General features: G+C 38.7%; 1 protein-coding gene across 2 annotated transcripts in view; it reads left to right on the top strand.

Annotated features, from left to right (window-relative positions):
• Positions 1-26,020, top strand: part of CCHR1.PART1H5orf34 (chromosome chr1.part1 C5orf34 homolog) — a 1,113,566-nt gene that overhangs the window by 384,441 nt on the left and 703,105 nt on the right. For both annotated transcript variants that reach the window (XM_044076898.1, XM_044076888.1), the window contains exon 5: positions 853-967. In XM_044076898.1, the coding sequence (XP_043932833.1) occupies positions 853-967 (115 nt within the window). The remainder of the gene's footprint in view (positions 1-852; positions 968-26,020) is intronic.

The following is a 26,020-nucleotide window of genomic DNA, read 5'->3' as shown; positions in this document are numbered from 1 at the left end:
TACCTCGACCCATGTTAAAACACAGTCCTAGATTGTTTTTTTGTCGTCGACATGACTATTTTCGAACTTCCGTGTTTGACTATAGTACAGTCGATGTAGTGCCATTCAACATTTCAATAGTAAACCTTTTAAGACTGTGCAATAAATGACTACATTATCAACTTTTAACTTTTTGGTGGCTAGTTCCTGAGCTCTGGCAGCAGTGAGTCAATTTGAGAGGTGGTGTTTCATTTTTGGTTGTTTTTGCCTCTTATTTCGCTGGTGGATTATTTTATTCGAATTAAAAAGTTCTCTACAAAATATCCTGTCACAAATATTGGGGGAACAAGTGGTCATAAATACAGAAATGAATTTTTAAGTTGTAGTTGACAGCGCCATTTGTTGCTTATCTTCTTTCTTGCCTGGATGCAGAGATAACATAGTATCCACTGCCGTATGATGAGTGGAGAGCAATACTGATGTAGTGATGGTATGTCTGAAGTTGAGGCCTTAATCATGAATACACATTATCCTAATGGGCTGTATAGAGAAACACTCTTAAGAGAAAGGAGTATGTAATAATGATCAGTGTGTCCGCTTCTTTGACTTATTCCCAGAGAACTCTGAGCACTGTATCCTTTACTGGAGAAATTTATATTATGCCAAGTGCTGTACTAGTCTTCCCTCAAATGTTAGTACACAGCTGATTCTTCTCTGCTGCAGTCACTTGTCGTTGTGCCTCTGGACATGAATATCACAAGACATAATTTTTTTGTTTTACGTCTGTATTTACTAATTGTGTTTTTTTTTAAGATATGTGAACTTCATATTATATTCTGTACTGTAATAATTATAATATGTTTATTCTTTTAGGCTTTTTCATGGAACCGCGAGCTCTGTGGAAGTATATCCTGGTGATGGATCTGTCCTTCATTCCACAGAAGGAACATATTTCACACATCATATGACTAATAGGAACACTGGGCTTGTAAGCTGGTATAAAGTATTTTTTATAGTAATTTTGTTACCAGCTGCTTTTGCACTAAGGCGTTTTTCTAGTTCCGCTTTGTACAAGAAATGGTTTCTCATAATTCACACTATGCTAGATCTTAAAGGACTTCATTTTTAGTTTGGAATAAGATGTATGCTAAAACCATATGGAAATCTTGTAGTTAATAGCTTGTCAGCTGTGTAACTGCTTCCTCAGCTTCTTTTGATAAGCAGTGAATGTCAACCTCTGATAGCATTTTTATAGACCCTACTATCTCTGTGTAAGTAGGATGTACCATTCTTACATTTCCTTTCTTCCATTGATCAAGACTTGATTGCCAGTAATACTATGCAGCTACAGCTGATTGCTATTTTCACTGTTCACTAAGTGTTTGCACTGTTAAAAGTGAAACTTTATTCTGTATTCTCAACCATATTTTTGTCCCGTCTCTGTTAACAAATGGATGCTAGATAACCACAGGCATTCTCACTAACTCTCTCGCTCACTGTCTCTCTCTCTCATTATCTCTCTCTTTCTAACTATCTCAAACTCACGCTCTCTCACCCATGTGGACACACACACACACACACACACACACACACATACACACACACACACACACACACACACACACACACACACACACACACACACACACACACACACACACACACACACACACACACACACAGTAGTTCACTTTACACAGTGAGATATGCTCCCGTATGGACACTTGATCTAGGACTTCCAACACAATCTACAAGGATTTTTTGGAAAAAACTTCCTAATCCCTGTAAACTGCTATAAATGTGAAGCATATCAGAAGAAAAATGCATTAAGGGGTTTATGTATTTATGATAGTATGAATGTATGTATTAATTATGCTTTGTTGATTGGGTAAGTCCCACTAGGACTGGTGTCCTTTTTTTTAGGGGAACCCCGAGTAAGTGTTCATACTGACAAGGTGAAATTTAGCCAAGGCCCTGAGGAAATTCCTGTTCTTTTTTTTGATATATGCCATGGGGTATTTTACATCCGCCTGAGCTGCCACCAACTTGGGCAGATGCAGCCTCTAATGTCTCATCCAAGGGATGGAATGGATGAGAAAATGTACGAGCATCTGTCAACATAGGTTCATACTAGGCTATCTGCCTTAGGGCATTTATAAGCCTAGCCAGAGTGTGTTTGACTTTCGCCACCCATTTTAAATTTATTTTGCTATGCCGTTTTTCGAGGTTAGTATACTGTGCCTCTGTCTAACAGTGACACAGAAGTGATACCCGGGGTAAACCTACGGTCTCCCATCCACTCATCAAGATTCCTCTTGAAGAGAGTCAACGAGGGACTCTGCCTAACCTGGACTGGGATTTTATACCAGAGTGAAGGGAGCCTCTGGGTTATGAATCTGTCCCTCCAGGATGTCCTATTTATTTCAGTGCTGAGGTTGAAGTCTCTCGAGCGCGTAGCTCGATGGGATTTGGATTTTCTGAGGTGCAGCATGTCCATTAATTCTGGGTTGGACATGGCTTTATACGTCAGGCACAGATCGCCTCTGAACAGGCGGTATGCCACTGAGTAGAGCTGGAGTTTCTTTAACCGGGCAGCATATGGCATCTGTTTGAGCCCTTTGATCCTCTTGGTGAGGTACTTTTGGGATCTTTCCAGTTGCTGCAGGTGTCTGGTAAGGTACATCCCAAAAGGGGCATTGTACTCAATTATGGGCCTGATGAGGGATGAGTAAAGAGGCACGATGACCTCCCCTCATCTAGATGTGAATCCCTTCATGATTAGGTGGGCTATATAAAATGTTTTTCTAACCACTTTGGCCACGTGGTTGTCAGATGAGAGATTGCTATCAACTTGGGCCCCCAGGTCCCTAATTACTTATTCTGTACTTAATGGATTACCACCTATGTGGTAATTTGTGGGCACTTTGTTTTTGCCAAAGGGGGTGACTATACACTTTTTGACATTTAGCTTGAGGCCATGGCTCTGGCACCAGTTGTCTGTTTCTATGAGGCCCTTTTGGAGGATGCTTGTGTCGGCTGGAGAGTCGATTATGGCGCCCAGTTTGCAGTCATCTGTGAACTTGGTCAGCCACAGTCCTTCCGTGTTGGCATGTACCTCCGAGAAATATATACCGAACAAGAGAGGTCCCAGGACTGAGCCTTGTGGGACACCACTTGTAACTGGTTTGGAGTCTGACATGGCTCCAGCAATTCTAACCATGTGGGTTCTGTCCTTGAGCCAGTTTGCAATCCATCTAGTGACATAGGGGTTTATATTTAAGCTGGTGAGCTTATCTATAATGCCCGAGTGGGGTATTGTATCGAAGGCTTTTGCGAGGTCCAGGTAGGCTGTGTGGACCATCTTCCCCTCGTCAATGGCCTTGGTGACTGTTTCAAAGAAATCAACCAGGTTTAAGAGGCAGAATCTGCCCTTAACAAAGCTGAACTGGGTAGGATCCAGTGTCTGTAGGCCCCAATATCTTTATTTATGAGGTCCATGATGATCCTTTCCATAGCTTTGCAGACCAAGCTAGTCAGGCTTATGGGGCAATAGTTTCCAGGATCCGTTGAGGCACCACCTTTATGGATAGGGACCACTGTTGCTGTACGCCACTCTTTGGGCACATATCCTGTAGTAAGGCTGAGACTGAACAGTAGCTTTATGTTTGGGTTTAGCTCTTCTTGGAGTTCATGTAGGATGCAGCCCGGGACACCGTCTGGTCCCATTGATGCTGTGTTTTTTGCTTTGGAGAGGGCGGCTCTTACCTGAGCATCTGAGATGTCAGGGGGGCAGCACTCTGCTGGGATAGATATTTGCCCTTTTGGTGGGGAGGGGGGGAGAAGTTTGCGCGGAACCTGTCAGCTAGGATGTTGGCAATGTCTGTGGGTTCAGTGTATTTTTTGTCATTTTGGACTAATTCTGAGCATATCTGGGAATTACCACCCAGGTTCCTAACATAACTAAAGAAAGCCTTGTGACTATCCTTAGTGTCATGTGCAATTTTTCTCTCGAAGCTGGCCTTAGACAATTTTATGAGTGCCCGTAGTTTTTTGCTAATACTGATCAGTGATGCCTTCCCTTTTTGGGATTTTGCTCTATCATTTAGTAGCTTCCTCCTTCTATTGTATAGTTTGTTTATGGCTGGGGTCCACCAGACAGGACGTCTGCCTTTGGAGGATTGGGTCTTGGTTTTATTTGGGATCGCATGATCCATGCATTCCTGAAGGTGTTTATAGAATGTGTTTATAAAGGATTCTGCGGTCTGGGCCGTATTTTCCACAGGCCCGGGGGCTTTGAAGGATTCCACCTCTGTTTTGAGGAGTGTGAAATTTGCTTTAGAGAAGTTTTTCACTGTGGTTTTCTGGGCAGGGGGTGGGGTCGGGATGTGAATATCCAGTGAGATTAGTTTATGGTCTGATCTTACCAGTGAGGGATACACTTCTGGTCTGGAGCATAGAGTCCCCATGTTGGTGATGATCAGGTCCAGTATGTTTTCCCCTCTTGTGGGAGTGGTAACAAGTTGTTCCATAGCATTGGAGTTTATAAATTCTAGGAACCTTTGGGCTAGGGTGTTGGAGCTAGAGTAATGCTCCCAGTCTATGTTTGGGTAGTTGAAGTCGCCCAATATAATGGTGTTTGGAGAGACCTTCATATTTTCCAGTGTTCTCAGGAAGGCCGAGTGGGGTTCCTGGGTTTGGGAGGGTGGTCTGTAGCAGGCTATAAACTGGAAGGCAGTTTTACCCACCGTTAGTTGCACATGGATAGTCTCTGATGCTTCGTGCTTTGCCACCAACCTGGAGGTGTGGGTATCTTTGATGAATATCGATACTCCCCCTCCTTTTGTGGTTCGGTCCAAGTTTTGGGGCGAAAAGCATGGTATGAGGTATAACCTGGTAGTGCTGGGGTGCTCTCGGGAGCCCTGAACCAGGTTTCTGTTACTGCACAGATATCGATGTTCTCCATGCTAAGGAGAGTTTCGAAAAGTGCATCTTGAGGTTTAGACTTCTGGCGTTGAGTAGCATTACTCTTAGTTTCTTATCCCTTGTAATACCTATGGAGGTGGGTTTGTCTTTTGAGCCTTGCCTAAAAAAGGCACTATGGGGGTAGCAAGAGCCTTTGCCAATATCCGAAAGCCCAGGGGTGACAGGTGCAAGCCGTCCCTAGCGAAGCATCGTGGCTTGTCGAGCATGTCATCCCAAGCTGTCAGGCATTGGATCCCCTTTGAATGACACCAGTACTTAAGCCAATTGTTGAAATTGATCATCTTGTCTTCATATTGTGGCATCATTCTTGGTGAGGGTAAGATGCTACTCAAGGTCAGGGTCATACCGGCCTGGGCTACATGCTCAGAGAGGTCCTTTATGTCTCTTTTCATGTAGTCCAGGGAGGTACGTCTCAGGTCATTCACGCCAGCATGGACAATGACTGAGTCATATTTGTACTTGCCTTGGAGTGACCTGAGTGCTTGTGTTATGTGGCGGATCCTAGCGCCCGACAGGCTGCTCACCGTGACCCTCTCCTTGTTCATCCTGGTGAGCGGGACGTCAGTGTGCCTGACGATAGAGTCACCTATTACAAGTGTATCAGGTGTGTTGTTTAGTCTTAAGGGCTGTGACTGTTCGGCACACTGGCTTTGTGAGATATGTGTTGCACGTGTTTTGTTTTGGGGTAGCGGTTGCTTGGGTGTCTGCTTTGGAGGTCTCTGCTGCTTAGGCAGATCTTTATTTAGAGCCTCCGAGTATGTTTTTGTGTGATTATGTGTTTGGTTTGCTGTCGTGGTAGGTCTATGTGAGACTGGAATTGTAGTGAGTGTGGTTTCCTTCTCCTCCTGACTGGTTATGCCAGTACTGAGTTGGGAGAGCTTAGCCTCCAGTTTGGCTATATGGTTGCATCTCTCACATGTGTTGGAATTTGTTGGGAGGAGGAGATGGTTGTCTGTGTACATGAGGCAGTTGTAACATTGCCTCAAGATTCCCAGATTCACCAGCTGGACCGGAGAGGAGATTGACAACTGACCTTTGGACATGCTAGAATAATATTGAGAATTCCTTAGTAATTGAAAACAAGGGCCAGTGGGGAGTGAGGGTGTAGTGCTTTTAATTTTTAGTGCTGACGTATATAATTGCTTTAGTGAGCAAGTGCCAGGTAACTTAAGTGCAATGTGTTACAGGTAACTTAAATGCAAAAATGACAAACAGTAACTTTCTTTCAAGTGAAACAAGGAAATAAGTACAGTAAGCAATGCAGATATCACTAGTGATCCACAGAAGCGCTGAGAAGCCACGTATTAGGTGGAATTAGCATTCCATGGAAATAACAAGCAAACAAACAACAAGCTTATAAACAAAGCTAGATTCAGCAGGCCTGGATCTAGTCTATGCTACAGCAAGCAACGTGTACCAGTTTCAGTAAGATACAGTTCAAATATTCAGGCACTATAAACCTTTAACCAGAAATTCCCAGCTCAGAAGGGCAGAGTGCAGCCTCTTCTCCCTCAAGAGTGCAGACCACGAACCTTCTTAATGTAAAATAACTGACCTGAAGCCCAGGTGCTTAAACCAGAACTAATACACTTTAAGAATAACAGACACTGGGCTCTCAATCAGCAGTTCCCAACTTAGAAGGATGAAAGCTACCTGTCCTGCCACCACAGTGCATGCCACAAACCTTCCTAATGTAAAACAACTGGTCTGTAGCCCAAGTGCTTAATCCAAAAGACTTAGAATGACAGCTACACTTTAATCAAGTTACTATCAAGCAGTAATAAATACAGTTGAATACTTTAGAGAATGCCTGGATTAGTGCTCAAGTTACACAAACAAAGCTAGATCCAGCAGGCCCGAATCCAGTCTATGCCACAGCAAACAAGGCGCACCAACTTCAGTAAGAAGCAGTTCAGATATGCATGCACTATAAGCCTTTAACCAGAAATTCCCAGCTCAGAAGGGCAGAGTCCAGCCTCTCCTCCCACAAGAGTGCAGACCACGAACCCTCTTAATGTAAAATAACTGGCCTGAAAGCCCAAGTGCTTAAACCAGAATTAATACACTTTTAGAATAACCGACACTGAGCCCTCAATCAGCAGTTCCCAACTTGGAAGGATGTAAGCTGCCTGTTCTGCCACTACAGTGCAGACCACAAACCTTCTCAGTGCAAAACAACTGGTCCGAAGCCCAAGTGTTTAAATCAAAAGGCTTAGAATGAGTTACACCAAGCAGTAATAAATACAATTGAGTACTTTTAAGATGATGCAAAAGTAAAATAAAGTAGGTAGAAACACAAGTACAGTAAAAGCAGATGACATTTTTTTTTTTCTGAACAAGTGCTGAGATCAAAGAAACAGATTTGAGTGCTGAAACTAGAAAACTGGCTAGTTATAAGAAAAAAAACTAAGCTAGAAGACTTCACTCCAACACAGAAGGGCTTGGGGGCTCAGAAGCCTACAAATAGTCTATACCACTTAACAGGAAAGGCAGGAAACAAGCTTAATTTTTTTTCTGTTTCCCAGATGCTCTCTTTGTACACAGTAGGAGTGCCTGAAATCAGAATATGATCTCACTGCACTCAGTTGAGTGAGCAAATGAGATGGGCCCAGAAGGAGTATCCAAACACAAATTTACAAGAGGGGAGGGCAGTTTCAAGGCCACTAAGATTAACACCAAAACAAAAACAGGGACGGTGGGTGGGACTAACTGAAGAGCAGAGTCAAAACTTCCAGTTCAGTTAATATTCCTGCAACACAGTTAAAATCAATTTAAATACTGTATTTTTTTTTTTTTAAAAAGTGCAGATAAAGGTACTGAAATTCTCTTATACGTCCAGTTGAATACAGCAAGTTCTTAGCCGGCCAAAGCTGAGGTTTTTAAGCAGAAAATATTTCACACTGTACCACTTAAATAGGCAAGGACAGGAAATCAAAGAATGTGGCTACCCCCATACCTGTAATTACTAGCAAATAACAAAATTCATCAAACACTAATTGTGATTGCTGAAAGATGAAAGCTTAAAGTGAGATATGGGTAAGCAGAACAGATAACAAAGGGGCAACCGTTGCATTACTGGCATCTTAAAGTATGTGGGTGATTGCATGCTTTATATACATTTTTATAAAATTTCTGAAATACGTCTAACACTTCCATAGGAAATTAAGTTATTTTTTTCCTTGTCATAGACTCCCTAAGCTTGTATACAACTTGATGTTCTTTGTGTTTCACTGTTAGTCATCACCTGTGGGTTTATCCTGCTGTGGTAGCCCTCGGCCGACCCGAATACCAGAGCCAGTGATTTTCTTTGTTGGCTGCTGTTGGTTGTAGACTGACGTCAGGTCATCAGTGCTGTAAAGCAAGGCAGCTGACGCCATTACACCAGTCTTTCTTGCCATGGAGTCCATAGCAGAAGCAGTTCTCAAGTGTGTCAGTCAGTCGCTACCAGAACTCGGATTACAGCTGAAAACGTCTAAAGCTAAGTACCCTGTTGGAGATCCTTTCTTTCACTAACCGATGTCCGAAAAAGTTAACAATTGTTTTGCCTGTGGAAAGCAGATCCCACACCAAGACTTCCATTCATACTGCGTCACTTGTTTAGGCCCAGACTACGATGTCCCCCATTGCTAGTTCTATGCCCTCTTTAACGCGAGGACCATTCGTCGTAGAGCTCTTATAGTAAACAGGTATTTTCATCGTCTGTCTTAACAAATGGCGTCCATCAGCCAACAATCTGTAGGCATTCCAAAAAAACGTAGGGATAGAGACAGCCCACACAAGGCTAAGCCTTTCGACGACTTTACCACTAAGCAGGTCGTCAGTTCTCTGGAATTCAGTGAGGTGCTTTCACAGCCCTTTCGGAGTCCGGTATGCCGCAGAAATCTTCTTCGTCTTTTGAGCCTTTGGTTGTCTCTGCCTCGGTTGGGTCCGGAGCCACGACCCAGGCACTGGCTTCCAAGGAGGCATTTTGCAGTACAAATTCTAGACAAAAACTGACATCTTCTCATCCAGCTATCGTTTCTCTCAGAACGATGGATACTCTTAGGCCTAGAAGCCAGGCCACTCCTAGAAAATCTACCTCTAGCCACTATATTACTCTTGCTCCACCACCCCAAGCCCAAATGCTTAAGATCGCAGAGGATCTTATTTCCCTTATCAGGGGAAGTCAGGCCACACCTTCTAAAAGGAAAAGACACCCTTCTCCTGAACTAATGACAGAGCAGGATTCTGAGGAGTCTGATTATTTAGATTTTGAAGAGGAACAACCTCTGACTGCATATGAGGATTCAGATGCAGAGGAATCCATTCCTTCTGCCTCCACACCATAAGACTTTTCCAGAAACCCTTTACACCCTCAGGGAACATTTCCATTGGAAATCTCATGACTTCCCTCAGTCTAAGAAAAGGCCAAGAGAGTTTCTAGACCTGACCCAGCACAGACCCCCTGACCATCTTCCCTATCTTAGAAGTGGTGGATGATGTTTTCCATGAATCCAGCTTAGCCCCTGATGCCCTCCCATCTGCTCCCATTAAACCTGACAGGTATTACAGAGTACTGGATTCTCACAAATACCTGTACAAAAATCCTGCTGCAGACCCGGAGGTCATTACGCAGGGACCAAAAGGAGCTAGGGCTAGTTCTGCAACGAATCCTACTCCTTCTGACAAGGATGCCAGAGCTCTTTACAGATGAGGTAAAAAAGTTACACCACTGCAACCTTAGCTATCAGAGCACTCAACTGTCAGTTCCATATGTTAAAATATCAACAACACACTTTGTAACTATTAAAGCAAAAGATTTCTACCATTCCCGACTGTGCCAGTTCTAAAGAGTTAGCAGATTTAATGCACTCTACTTGTCAAGTGGCAAAACACGCTTTACACTGTGGATATGATGCACTAGAAGCCTCTAACAGGGCAGCAGTGTCTGGATCTGTAATTAGGAGACATGCATGTCTTCTTTCCCGCCTTTCTTATGTTACAGTGTAAAGCCTGGATACATTATAACTAATAAAAATGCTTTCCTACTTTAATATTGCTAGCATATAAAGCACAGGTATGCCTCTCCCCATCTTGCATTTCAAATACCTGTGGCTGCATGCTATACAGAAGTACTTTACAAAATTGCATATAGTTTACATCAGAAGACATACGAATATTAATATTACTCATTTCATTAAACGTCCTAAACATTATAGGTTCATAGGTGTATACTTTGCTAACAACCACTAGGGCCCTTATAAGCCTAGCTGTGCTACCTAAATGTGACCAACAAATTTGATTTATATAGGGGGCAATTTACTGACTACCTCTGTCCATCAGAGATATATGTGCCAGACCAGGGGTGAGTTTCTGATTATACACATCCATTGTCACTCCTCTAGAATAAACTTCAATTCACATGAAGCAGGGTTCCTCAATGACCTTATTCAAGCACGACCTAGACATTTGGATGGGAGACCATAAATTCACCCTGGGGGTGACACCAATGTCCCTCATGGACAGGGGCAGTCAGTACTGATCATAGACTTGCTCTGTGAATAACAATCATCTAACCAAGGTCATTTATGGGACATGGGTATAATATGGCTAGGCCTGTAAAGGCCCTAGGCCATTTGCCTGGTAACCTCCTGTGAACCTGTTGGTCTAAATTACACTTAAATAAGAATAAGAAGGAACTCAGCTTCACATGGATGGGGAGACTGTTCCAGAGAATGGGAATTCTTTGAGAAACATAACTGTTTCTCCAACATGTCCTAGTTATGTCACAAGCAAAATGTAGGTCTTTTAATCCAGTAGATGCTGTTTTTTTTGCCGATGTGCAAAGGTTTCATTAAAGCAGGGTCCAGGGGCGCATGGGATGCCAGGCAAAGGTCACCTCTCAGACGTCTGTATGATGCCAAATAAGAAGACTGGGTTTTGAGGAAATCAGCTTAGGACATTGTGTTTATTCCATGTATCGTTTTTGTAAGGAACCTTTGTCAGTGTTCCAGTTATTGAATGAGTCTGACCAGTTACATACTGAAGGGGGCATTATACTGATACATCTAATGAGGATAGAGTACAGTGGTATGATGACTTCTCTGGACCTAGGTGCTATACCCTTGCTTATAAGTTGAATAACATAGAAGGATTTTCTTATTACCTTGGGCACATGTTGGTTGAAGAGTATGTTGCTATCTACATGAGGTCCAAGCTCCCTGACTAGTGAACCAACTTCTATGGATATTTTATTGATGATGTAGTTACCTGGGTTGTCTAACTTCCCAAAAGGTTTTATAATGCATTTCTTTGCATTTTGTTTTAAGTCATGTTTTTGGCCCCAAGCGTTTGTCTGTGTTAGACCTTCCTGAAGAGTGTTCTCACCTTGGGGGGATTCAGTGACTTTGACATTGGCTTTGACATCCGAGAAGTAGATACCAAAGAGTTGTAGGCCTAGCACAGAACCCTGGGTGACTCCACTGGTTGTAGTCCTCTCTGTGAAAGTGGCCTCACCAGTTGTAACCTTCTGGGTCCTTATCAGTGAGCCAACTAGCTATCCAGCTTGCCATAAAGGGATTTATACCTAGTTCCATAAGTTTGTTGAAAATGCCTGAGTGTTTTTTTTTTTATCAAATGCTTTAGCTAGATCTAGCTAGACAGTATGCACCATTTTCCCCTCATCCATTGCCTTAGTGACCTTTTCAAAGAATTCCATCAGATTCAGTACGCATGGCCTTCCTTTGATCAAGCCAAACTGAGATGAATCCAGAGTCTGTAGGTCTCCTATGTCCTTGTTGATAATTTCCGTGATAATTCTTTCCGTTGCTTTGCAAATAAGAATAGTCAGACTAATGGGTCTGTAGTTTCCAGGATCTGTTGAGGGTCCTCCCTTACAAAGGGAAATGACTGTCTCAGTCTCCATTCATGTGGCACAAAGTCTGTTTTAAGACTATAGTTAAATAATGATTCCAGGGGTCCTGATAAGTCATATTTTAAATTGTTCTGGAGGCATCGTGAGATGTTTTCAGGGTCCATTTAGGCTGTGTTCTTGGCTTTAGCAAGTGTAGCCAGTGCATGCTCCCTAGTTATGGTTGGAGGGGTTATGTTTGAGGGTATTTTTTGAAAAATTGTTTGGGGTGAGAGGGGGGTAAAGTTGGAACTGAATTTGTCTGCTAACAGGTTCACTACGTCTCCAGACTTGATGAATGTGGCACCATTAACCACCAGTTTACCTCATTGCTGTGTGCTGCCGTTGAGGTTACTGACATAGCTAAAGAATGCCTTATGGTTATCTTTCACATGGGAGTCTATCTTAAGCTCAAAGTTGGCTTTGCTTGACCTAATTAGTCACCTTAGATGTCTACTTAGTTTAATGAGAGAATATTTATCATTACGAGAATTACCCTTCATATTTATTATTTGGCATTTGTTTACCTGGATAGTCCAACTGGACAAGGACTGACCCATTTCAGTGTAGGTCTGGGGAGAAAACTACATAAAAACAATACACAGTTGAACACATTGAAATATAGAAAGCAAGTAGAATTCATCAGTAACAGGTATTTACATTGAGTTGTATAGCAGTTGGTTATTTACAGAAAATGTTTACAATTCTGTTGTGTTCTATTTCTTACAGGAATGTATACATTAACAACATAAAGTGGGGTTTACAGTTCTCTCACCAATTTAACACTGTCAACAATCATTCAGTCTTTTCCATCCACATCTTCTTGCAGAGCCACAATTCGAGTGGGACTGATGCTTTAAAATTTTCCTGCTTATTCACTAATTTTACTTTGTTGCTGGTCTTAAACCCTGGTTTCCGGTTCAAGTCCAGGTTATCTACAGTTCTAGTGAGCTCATGGGCTTTTTTTTTGTTCCTCAAGAGTTTTCCTTTAGAGCAATAAAAAAGATCTCAATGGCAAAGCATCTTTGTCAGCTTTGTTAATGTCAGAAGATTTGAGAATCACAATCACCATCAGCTTGTTGGCTCACTCTTTGTTAATGAAATGTATTTCTTCAGTATCTTGTTCTAAATTCAAAAACATATGTGATTCTCTAGCAAAATATTCTGATTGCTGCTGGATATAACAACTTGGATCTTACAGCTGCCTCACAACATCCTCTGATTGTTGGGGCATACTTGCTTCTCCTGGCTTGGTGTACAGAGAGTCATCATTTTCCACAATCGCTCTGGTGTCCCCAGTTTTTAACTTTTTTTTCCTTCTGCCAGAATTTTATCAGGAGCAATTCTTCTGCTTGTATGATTGCATTTTTACTAATATGGGTCATACACATGATGTACTTGCTTAATTAACAAATTCTGCTGTGGAACATCTGTCCTGTTTCTTATTTGTAGTTTCATAACATGAATGCAATCATTTCCTTCCAGTTTGTCTGATATAGCAAAAAATCTCAGTTTTTCGATGTGCTGTGTCTAGCACTACTATTTTTCTCACAGCTCTTCTTGAGAAGTCTCATGTTCAGCCAGTCTTTTGTTCATTTCATTATTTGATTTCTGCAGTTTTATCAGCTCATCTTTCTTCAGATTTCTTCTATGTTGTCCTCTAGACAGTGTAATTACCAGCTAATAACCATATTTTATCCAAACTGTTAACTTGTTACTGCCATTTTATTACAATTTCTAAGTTTTCACTATGGGAGAGTTCTAATCTATACATTCCACTCATTCAGCAGCCATCTTGGAAGTATAGGATCTTATATTTTCTTATTGTCATATTGACAGTATCATAAAAAAAAATACTGGAAACCAGCAAAAGGCTAAACACTCCAAAATTTTAAAGATGTACACAGTTATTGCAGGTTCAACCTTTCTCTTGTCTGACTCCCCAAGGTTTTCTCATTGCCAAGAGCACTTATATGGGAACTATTAAAGCAACATGATTCTCCTAGCACCTTGACCAGAAGTCTTCAGGGGAACTATAGAACACTGAAAGTAAATATGTATAGCAAAATGAACCAAATAACATTCAATTAAATAGTAAATCAATAAAGTAAGAAATAGAAACAAGACATAATGCAATCTAAGACGCTAGCAATTTCCATTCAATTTCCTAATTCAGTCCATAGTATACCATGATTTTATACATATACCTTAAACTGTCAAGTAGCTTCTTTCCTCTCTTATCTATTACAAAGAGCTTTCTCTAAAAAAGCAACAATTTAAAATAAAACTGAAGAATCTCAATTATGTTGTAATAAAAATGTTCTGCAATAGGATTTTCAGTTTTGCCCTTTATACATATAATATGTTCCTGAATGTATGTTTTAAAACTCGTGAAAGTTTCAAAAGTTTACATCTACACTGAATCATATTAACAACTTCTTTGGTAATACATTCTAAGTTACCCTGAAGGTTAATTTCATCTGGTACTTCACTATATTTAATTCTGTTAATGTTCTTTCTGGTTGAGGCCCTATGAGAATCATGTTATTTTAGCAAAGAATTTGAACATCAGATGAAAAAATATTGCACACAATATGAAAGCAGAGAAATTTAAAATCAAGGATATACTTGTGAATGATTACAGTAATTATATGGTTGTGTCAAGGTATGTGCATATTATCTCCATAAAGGTGTAGATTGTACATTTACATACACACAGGCATATGTAAGTCTTCGAGTGTAAATTAAGTAACATGATGGCAGTCAGTGGGGAATTTAGAAACCAATGGGTAAGAATGACAAGAAAGTTCAACCAGGAGTAGAGCAGGATCAAAGCCAAGACTTGGATAAGTATTCTTTTAGTGTTTGTTTAAAGCCATATGGGTTAGAACTGGACCCAACAGATAGTGGAATTGAATTCCAGCTTTTGGCTATAGAGCAAGAGTAAAGACTGTGTTCGATGGATTTTTGTGGTTTGCAGATGGAAAGGAATTTTTATTGGAAAGGACTTCCTTATTTTAGCCCTAACCTCTGTGTAGTGGTTGGCTTCTGCACTTGCAAATGCAAAAGCATGCAATATATTCCCTTGCACATATGTACATTGCCGCATATCCTCCATGAAAGCTACCACATAGATGTGGCTTGCCAAACACATTTCTCTGTACCAGGTGCCAGGACTGCAACAAGCTACTTGCTTTCCTCCTAAGTTGGGTGAGCTGTCATCAGCCACTCAGTCTACTCTTCCTTGTGAAGCTTTTTCATCACCTGAGCCATTAGAGTTGTTTAGGTTAAAGTGAGGGCTTCTTTCCTGTATGCCATGAAACCAGGTTTACTTGACGTCTTTCCCCTCTATATATGCTTCTTCCTCTCTTCCCTGCTTTTGTGACCAGAACCCCTCCAATCTACCACACTGAAGCTATTTTTGAATTTTTTTCTTGCCCTTGAGTCCTGCAGGTTGCTTTCAGATGCTATTACATGCCATGAAGACTGCTCCCCATAATGTACAGCATTCTTCCATTGTTTCCGCTTCCTGTCTTCTCCCATTTTTTTCAATTTTCTCTATATCTAAATTTCCACGTCTTAAATGTGAACTCACCCTAATGCCCCATTACACTCCAATCTATCCTTTTGTTAACTCTTCATGGTTGTGTTTTCATTCTGTAGCTGGAGGCTTCTCTCTGTATAATGCTTCCTACATTTTGCACTCTCTATTGAAAATTCTACCCCTGTATAGTGGTTGGCCACATCTGCTAAATCTTTTCTTCGCTTACCCAGTGTTTCCTTTGTAACTATACATTTCACTTAGTTTTATTTTTGCCCATTTTCTGCTAGGCAGTTTATGTTAATAAACTCGGCATTAGCTTTACATACTGCAGGTTCAGTGTCAGTTTTCATTGCACAGTACCTTTTAAGAGGCTTATGAATTTTTCTTTCTTTTGGAAATATCCATAATCTGCTAATGAGTTAATATACAATGTGCAAGTATACATGCAAGTATACATGCAGACATTCTCACGCACACACTTAAAATATATATATATATATATATATATATATATATATATATAGATATATAGATATATAGATATATAGATACAGAGAGACATTGTATAGTTAATGTTTCATTACTGTATATTTAGTTTCTTCTTGGTCTAACTGTCCCCATGTTTGTCTAATCATTTCTTACATTGTCATCACTATTAATCTCCCATCAGATGCATGGAATACTATGCACTCTGAAATCAGAAAAGATATGCATCCCGTTACTCCTTTTACGTGTGTCTCATTCTGAAGCGTTAACACTGGTCAGCCACCACCACCACAGAACAACGGTGAGAAGCACAGAGAGCTATAGAACATGTTAAGCACTTGGCTGAATTAATTGCTTAACATGGTTGTAAGGCTCTTTCCAGTTGCACTCATTCTATGGTGGTTACTGTCTGTAAGCCAGTTCTGTCTTATAGCTTTCAGAGTTATAAAACTTTTAGTGCTTCTTACATGAGTCACATTAAAATCCATGCACTGCAAAGAACTATAATTGTGCATCTCCAGTTGCAATTCTGACTGTTATGTGTTCTTGACATGAATGTTGACTTTTGCAAAGCCAGTGTATTGAAGTCAAGTTAGCTGCTGTCAGTCATAAAGGCACAGTCCAGCCTCAAATCTCTAAGCAGTTCTTTAAAAAATGTTCCAGTCCCTTTGGCTCTCCATATGTCTCAGTGTCTATCAGAAATCATGGGAAAAAATCATTTTCTTGGCTGGTGAACAAGCAGCAATTTTTGTTATAAATCTTTGTAACATTTCTGCATTTCATAAATATGTCAGGGCATTTCAGGGGTGCAACTCTCCATGTAAACAAGACTTTACTTTTTAACACCTTTATTAAAATATCACTTGTGACATAGACAAACTTAAATTTATATAAAAGTAATCAAACCATATTAAAACGTTCACATTTACAAATGTTATACATCATATAAATCGTTCTGTATCCTATAATTCAGGTAACATTACGAAAATGATTCAATTCCTGCCTTCTCTTAAGCCTCATTCCTCCTCGAAAACCTTTTTTCTGCATGTATTGTTCCCACAGTTTCCATTTTTATCTCTGTCACAACATTCACAACTTAAAGTGTACTTGGTTTAGATTTTTATTTCCATTTTCTAGTAATTCTTTTTTTTTTGGGGGGGGGGGGGGCAGCACCAGAATTAAACTTAACAAGGCCTTACTGTGCCTAGGCAATTCAGAGCCTGTATCCCAGCTCAAGAAATCATTTCCTTGGGTACACTCGTTTGCTCACCCAGTATTCCTGACAGAGTACTCTGTAGGGAATTTTTAAAGTCTGTCAACTCATTACAGTCCTAAAACATATGCTCCCATTTACCTGTTGCTTCCCCATCACACCTCCAACATTTGCTATCTACTGTAGGAAAAATTATCTGGGGTTTGCTTGTGGTATAAAAGTATCTTTGCAAACACTTGCAGGCAAGAATCCTAAATCTTCTAGACTTTGTTGCATATTTGGGAGTCATACATATAATCCTTCCATTGTGTCTCTGTGAATTGCAAATCTAATCTTCATAATTTCTTCTGACCTCTTCTGATTCATTATTACAGTTATCGTGCAATGTTTTATATGCTCTACTAATTATCATTTTTAACAGCATCTTCTGTTCTAGATTCAATTAAAAAATTCAAGCAGGTCTTTCATTTAGGATTCCTCCATCCCTTTCTCTTTGTCTATACTCTGATATCACTCTCTGATAGGGAAGGCAGTCACTAGCCTGCTATCCAAATATCTTCTTCTCCTCTTCCCATTCTGTTACCATTCCTTTTCTAATTATTTGTTCCTAATACCTTGCTTCCTTTGCCACCTTTCACCAGTAAATTCTAGCTCCTCTTGTCTATTCTCCGTACCAATATTTGCAGTCATTCCTATTGGCAAAATCTCCTTTCTCCATTCCTGCGTTGGCTTAATTCTTAGTATACTTTCTGCTACTTTATGAATATAATATTATGTGTGACTGTTATTCTCCTTAAGGATCTGCTTCCAAAATTCTATTTTTTTCCATAATTCTTGAATTATCCCCTGCTTTATCATCGTGCCTTTTACTTTGAATTGTGGCTTTCTGCTTGTGTTTTGTATAATAATGTTAGCTGGATAGCTGTGAAATATCCTTTAAACTCAGGTAATCCTAAACCTCCTTGTTCAGTTGGGAGGATCAGCTGTTCGCACTTGACTCTTGCCCTCCCATATAAAAACCTTCAACTCTTTATTAATTGCTGTGTACAACTTCTGTGGTTGATAAAAATATGCCTGACCTGTGTATAAAACTAAAGGGACTAAAATTGTTTTTGCTGCTTGTATCTTGCTATCCATGTCCATAGGCAACAGCTTCCAGTTTCTTAGTTTTTGTATTCTCTTTTGTTTAGTCTCTCCCCACATATTCTTAGCTGCCATAAATGAATCCCTCTTAATCCATACTCCTTAGTACTTCATTTTATCATATTCCCATAAATATGGGTATTGCTGGACCAATTCCAATGTGCGTACATGGTTTATAAGCTACAGTCTTTGTTTTATTTTCATTAATTTAATATCCTGAAAATCCCCTGATCTGCCTGCGAATATTTCACAACACTTAGATGTCCTATTCTGGTTCCAGTAGATACAAAATAATATCATCTGCAAATAAAGCTAACTTTTTTGAACATCATACCAATTATATTCTTGAATTTCCAAGTACTATATTGTATTTGCCAGTGGTTCTAAATGTAATGCAAATAACAAAGGGGAAAGAGGGCACCCTTACTTGATTCCTTTGTTCAAAAACAACTTATTAGAGAGAAGCTCTCCCACATTGATTTTTTGCCTCTGATCCCTCATATATCCTAATTAACCTTATTTTTGTATCAGGAAATGCAAATGCTTCAATTGCTCTACTCATATATTCCAAGCTTATGCCTTCAAATGCTTTCTTTGCATCAAGACCAACCAATAACTGCAGTATATTCTTACATGCTGCTTCCCTTTGGATCATTATTGTTCTGTTCATAGGTTCGTAGGTAGGTACTAGGCTATTGGCCCTAGGGCCTATACAAACCTAGCCAAAAAAGGTACCCTGGCTTTCGCCAACCAAGGAAATTATTTTCCTGTGCCCCTGTCAAGCAGAACCACAGAAGTGATCCCCGGGGTGAATTTCCTATTACCCATCCAGTCATCAAGATTTTTCCTGAAGAGTGCTAATGAGGAGCTCTGTTTGACATAGATAGGTAGTCTGTTCCAGAGTATTAATGTTGTCAAATGTTTGCCTTCCCTCCACAAAACCATGTCGGTTCATATCTATTAATTTTGGCATTACATTTGCCATTCTTTTTTAGCCATTATAGATGTAAACACTTTATAATCATGGTTTGGAATTTAAATGGACCTATATGAAACTGGATCAGATTGGTCTTTATTGTCTTTGGGTATTACAGTCAACATAGCTTTTTTCTAGGATGTTGGTGCCTCTCCTCCTTTTAAAGTACTGTTAAACAAAACGTTTTCAGATCTTTATCACTTTCTTCCAACTTCCAAACTTCCACAGGAATACCAAATATACCTGGAGACTTTCCTGTAGATTGGTTATACATCACCATTTTTATCTCCTCCTATCCTGTTAGTTGTTCAGCCTAATCTACAGTACGTCTAACCTTGGCAAATTTGTCTTCCATAAATATTTCCATTTGTGCTTTTCTTGATTTTTTCCGCTTTTGTGCTTAATAAAAATGTTCTTAAAATTTCGAAAATATCTCCTCTTCGGGATCTGTGTGTTTTTTATATAGGCTCCCGAAGTTTGGCAACTTCCGTTTCTACTTTTTGATGTCTAAATCATTGTGCCAAAAGTTTTTGTACTCTGGAGTTATCAAAAAAGATTTGCTTAACAGCAATCTTCCAAAACTCATGCATATTATCCGGCTACTCCTTTATTTTCTTTTGGAACTCTGCAATTGTGCCTCCTGTTGTTCTGAGAGAGTCCCCTTATTTTGTAATAATTTATCTTTTGTCAGCACCTCGAAATAATTATTATTAGTTTCTTAACCAGACCTCTCTTTCTGTTATTTCTAACCTATTTTTAAACTCGACTTTCATTTTTTAAACAAGAAACATTTTTATTGAATTTTCACTTATGACATAGGCAATCATGCATTTATTAAAAAAAACAAAAACATATTGACGTATTTTCAGCTACTAACATTATACATCACTTAGTCATTTTCAGTCAAACATTGCATAGCTCATTCATTTCCTGCCTTCCCTTAAATCTAATTCCTTCTCGAAAAAATAATTGTGCGTACTGTTCCCACAATTTCCATTTTTTTATGTAATTTGCTTCCCCTTTTCTATAGATCCCATTTCTAGTTCTTTTGTTTTAGACTTTGATTTCCATTTCCTAGTAAAAGTTTTGTGGCAGCCACCAGAATTAAACTCAGCAAGGCCTTTCTGTGTCTAGGCAAATCAGGCAGATGTCTTTAAAGAAAGGAGTGGGAGATACAAACCTATTCTGGGCCAGGAAAATTATGTAAGTTTATCAAAAGATGGTGATAAGGCAGATAGTTTTGACAAGGCCCTAATACTCGAATATAATGATAGTTCGAGGATAGTGAGGAATATATTTAATAAGGAATGGAGTAAATTTCTCACATTTACAGATCTGGAAATGGTAAGTAAAGAAAAGATTAAGGTGGTGTACAAAAATGGAATGAATCTGAAAGCACATTTACAAAGAAATAAAGTTAAAGAAGGTAATAATAAAAGGAGATTAGGAACATTTAAATGTGGTAGATGCTTGCAGTGTGAATATATAGCAAACAAAGAAAGTATTTTGTTGGAATGTAGAAATAAAAGGTTAAAAAGAAAAAAGTTATCACAGTTGTGAAACTAGTGGGTTAGTATATGTAGCTTTGTGTCAAGTATGCCAGGCTTTCTATGTTGGAAAAACTGAACAAAAGCTTTAGAAAAGGATATATGAGCACACCTATGACATACAGACTAAGAATGACAATAATGCTTTATACAAACACACTTTGGAGTGTCATGATGCATGCTTCAGGTTTTATGTTATAGAAAAAAAATCAATAAGGAAAAAAGAGGTGGTATGTGGGAAGAATCAATAGAATATATGGAATTGTGGTGGCAGTTGACCTTAGAAGCCAATAAAAGGCCAGGGTTAAATGACCATGTGTTCTTGGCCCCACTTTTAAAATTAAGGGCAGCAAAGCTATAGAAGCTTAGAACATCTTGCCTTTTTCACATACCATTGAAGTGTGCAACAGCAGGGATGACTAGTTTTTGTGTTTAACTACATTTTAAGTATAGGTTTATATAAATACATTTATATTTTGTGCAGCCATGCCATATATGTTTTATATTTTTATTTCTACTACTTTGTACCCTTTGTCTATCGTCACACAAGCAGTTTAAGTAGAAGTTTTTTTTAACTATATATATATATATATATATATATATATATATATATATATATATATATATATATATACATTTTTAAATGCTTTTTAAAATGCATATTTATTATATTTTTAAATATATTCATTATTTTCTTAATAATAAAAGTATATAATGTGTCATTCTCATATTTTACATATTTAACGTTTTTAATTTAACTGTTGGATAATCAAATTTATGATGTCATTAATTCATAGTATTTAAATGAATTGATTTGTAATGGCCCACATCTGATGACGTTGTTTGAACGAAAACGAAGTACTGAATATGTTCATATTTTTTGTTTTACTGAGTATGCATTTATTTTAATAAATGATCAACTGCAGTTGATTTCTGTTGCTTTATTGTTTCGTTGGACGTGGTTGGCTTTGATTTTATTCGTTGTTTTTTACCTCGTTCGTGCCCGTATTTGGGTTAACATTATACATCACTTAACGGTCATTTTCAATCAAACATTGCATAGCTCATTCATTTCCTGCCTTCCCTTAAACCTAATTTCTCTTTGAAAAAATAATTCTGAGCGTACTGTTCCCACAATTTCCATTTTTTTACGTAATTTGCTTCCCCTTTTCTATAGATCCCATTTCTAGTTCTTTTGGTTTAGACTTTGATTTCCATTTCCTAGTAAACGCTTTTGTGGCAGCCACCAGAATTAAACTCAGCAAGGCCTTTCTGTGTCTAGGCATATCCGATCATGTATCGCAGCTGGAAAAATGTAATTTCCTTAGTTACACCAATTTGCTCACCCAGTATTTCTGACAGAGTAGTCTGCAGGGAGTTTTTAAAGTCTGCCAACTCATTACACTCCCAAACAATATGTTCCCAGTTACGTTTTTCTTCCGTATCACACCTCCAGCATTTGAAGTCCACCTGAGAAAAAAAATCTTTGGAGTCTGCTTGGGGTATAAAAATATCTATGCAAACACTTTCAAGCAAAGATCCTAAATCATCTAGACTTTGTTGCATATCTGGGAGTCATATATATGTCATGCATTCTTTGTGAATTGCTTATCTAATCTGTTTCCCAAGCCTTTCTAACCTCCTCTGATTGATTCATATAGTTATCATGCAATGTTTTATATGCCCTACTAATCATCCTTTTTCTAACAGCAGCTTCTATTCTAGATTCTACTAAAACCTCTACTGGTGTTGGTCTTTTGCCTAGGATCCCCCTATTTATTTCTGTCTATAGTCTGATATCATTCTTGGCTAGGAAAGGTAATCTATTCTAGCCTGCTTTCCAGAGGAATTCTTGGCATCTTCCCATTCTGTTACCTTTCCCTCTCTAATTATGTACTTGGTTCCTTTGCCAGTTTCTCCAGTAAATTCTATCCCCCACTTGCCTATTCTTTGTACCCTGTATGGTTATAGTTAGTCTCCTTAAGGACCTCAATTCCCAGTATCTCCTTGTTTCTTGACCCCCCCCCCGTTTCATCATCATCCCTTTCCACTTTGAATTATTGCTCCTTGCTTGTGCTTGCGTATTGGAGCCTTAACTTTGTAGCTCTGAAATACCCCTTCAAATCATATGATCCCAAACCATCTTGTCCTAGTGGAAGGGTCAACTTATATTGCTTGACTCTTGCCCTCTTCCCCCTCACAAATAAAATCTTTAGTTCTTTATTAATTGCTATTCACAACTTCTCCACTGGTTGATAAAAATATATCTGCCTATGTACACAGCTAAAGCGACTAAAAAAAATTCACTGCTTGTATTTTGCTATCCATATCCATAAAACAGAGCTTCTAATTTCTCAGTTTTTGTTATTATCCTTTGCTTAGACTCTCCCCACATATCATTTGTTGTCATAACAGAATCCTTTTTAATTCATACTGCTAGGTACTTCATTATGTCATGTGCCCATAAATATGGGTATTTCTGAACCAATTCTTGTGTGGGTGCGTAGCTTAAAGCTATTGCCTTTGTTTTATCTTCATTAATTTTGTATCCCCAAAAGACTTGAAACTGTCTCAGAATGTTCCACAACACTAAAATTTCCTTTTCTGGTTTTATCGGGTATAAAGTATCATCTGCAAATAAAACCATCTTTTCTTGGCTACCATACCAATAACAAAGGGGAAGGAGGACACCCCTGCCCTGGTACCTCTGCTCAAACATAACTTATCAGAAAAGAACCCTCCACTTTAATTAATTTTCATACCAATAACAAAGGGGAAAGAGGACACCCCTGCCTGGTACCTCTGCTCAAACATAACTTATCAGAAAAGAACCCTCCACTTTAATTAATTTTCACCTCCAGTCCCTTATATATCCTCCTATCAACCTTATAATTTTGTCAGGGATTGTAAATGCTTTCATTGCCCTACTCATAAAATCCCAGCTTACTCTGTCGAATGCTTTCTTTGCATCCAGACCCACCAACAGCAGTGGTATTTTCTTGCATTCTACTTCCCTCTGGATCATCATTTTTCCATTGATGTTAAATATTTGCCTCCCCTCCACAAAGCCATACTATCAATATCTACAATATGACTTTTGGCAACACCTTGCCATTCATTTTGCTATTGTAGGCATAAACACTTTATAATAATGGTTTATAATTTAAATGGGCCTATATGACGCTGGATCTGATGGGTCTTTACCATCTTTAGGTATTACAGCCACTACCCATTTCTTCCATGATGGTGGTGCTTCTCCTCCTTTGAAAATACTGTTAAACAAATCCTTCCAGTTCTTTATCGCTTTCTTCCCTCCTAGCTTCCAAACCTCCATATGAGTACATCTATTCCTGGAGACTTTCCTACAGATAAGTTATATATCACCATTTTTGTCTCATCTCCTTCTATCCTGTTAGTAATTGAGCCTCATGTACTTTCTAACTTTGGCATATTTAATTCTACATGGACCTTTCCATTTGTACTTTTCTTGATTTCCATATTTCTTTGCTTTATATAGATTCTCAAAAAAAATTCAAAATAACCCTTTCTACTTTCTGTTGCCTGAGCTATTGTACTAAAAGCTTTTGTGCTCTGGAATTATGAAAAAACAGTTGCTTAACAGCAATCTTTCTAAATGCATGCATGTTGTCAAGGTAGCCTCTTATTTCTCTTTGGTATTCTGCAACTGAGCCTCTTCTAGTTCTGTGAGATTCCCATATTCTGCAATACTCTAACCTTTGTCAGTCCCTCAAAATAATTCTTGTTACTTCTTAACCATATCTGTCTGTCTTTTATTGCCATCCTATTTTAAACTCCACTTTGATTTTATCCCACTCCCTAGCTATATTTTCGGAAGAAATGTCTATATTACTTAATAACTTCTGAATAATTTCCAATACCTATTCATTAAATTCCTCTCTATTTAACATATAGGTGGGAAGTGCCAGTGTTCATTTTTATTTCATTACCCTACATTTTTTATTTTAGTTATAATTTGCTCATGATCTGAAATAGTTATTGGAGGCATATCAAAGTCCTGTGAAATATAATTTCTGTCTAGCCTAGTCCATTTTTTTATACCTCGGGGAATAATTAAATTTTCTCTGAACTTCTACTACTGAATTCAGATCTTCCATACCAAATATTATGATAAATAAATTCAGAAATCTACCCTCTTTTGTTATATTTTCCCTTCTAGGCCCCCTGATATCCTTACTGTTGGAAATCAAATTCCACTCCCCATCAATAAGTAATATTTCATGCTAAAAGCTACTTATTTCTCCAGAATTTTCTAATTCTTCACTGTAGCAGTTTTAGGTGGAATATAAATACATGCCAGTGTAATCTCCTTCCCTTGCCAGTAGCCCCTTAGTACTGCAAATCTGCCATTATTATCTTTTTTCCTCTTCTGTCACTATTGGACCTCTTCTTGCGATTAATATAAGTACTCCCCTTTTACTTTCCTAGATACTGTGCTGAATAACTATCCTGGAATCCTTTCTTTATCAAATTCACATGTTCATCTCTTTCCAAGTACATGTCTTATATCATAGCTATTTGTACTCTATACTTTTTAATATAGTTCACTAACCTTCTGTTTTGGTATAGATCTGGGAAAGCAGTCACATTTAAAGATAATATAAAAAGTGCTGTCATTAAGATAAGAAGTTATTATTCCCACCTGTTATGTATAACAGCTTTTTTTTAAATGTCAAGTTTCAGCTTTTGTGTCACATGCATACTCTAAAGTTTGGCAGGTAGATCTTTTATACATTTGTTTCGTGTCATATCCATTTGAACCTGTAACATCTCATAAGTCTTTTTGTTTTAATGAAACCCCTGAAACAAAAACAAAAAAACAAACATACTCCCAGAGTACCTTAATACAAACACAGACAATTATGCACATATTCAAATAATGAAGTTTAACCCTCCTAATAGGAACAATTGCCCAGATTGACAGCCACACGCTAAGGCTTGAATTAACCTATAATGAAGGTTATTGATGCTTTGACACTTGGTATGGGTTCTACTTCTAATTGCACTAAGTGCTGTCTGTTTTTGTATTATCTTTATTCTTCCACAGATATAGAAAGTGACTTGAATGCTTTCAGAAAACATTATCATCCTAGCCATTGAAAGAAAGAAAGAGAAGTATTCTGTTTTTATTTCTCCCTTATCAGATTGTCTCCATAGAAACATGTGAACCAGATACAAAATTGCCTTCCATTACAAACTTCTTATATTGCACTGTAAACAT

This window comes from Protopterus annectens, chromosome 1.part1 (genome assembly GCF_019279795.1).
Source record: "Protopterus annectens isolate FY-2018-M chromosome 1.part1, PAN1.0, whole genome shotgun sequence".
NCBI lineage: Eukaryota > Metazoa > Chordata > Ceratodontiformes > Protopteridae > Protopterus > Protopterus annectens.
The sequence above is the reverse complement of the archived record's forward strand: the minus strand, read 5'-3'. Positions and strand labels throughout refer to the sequence as shown.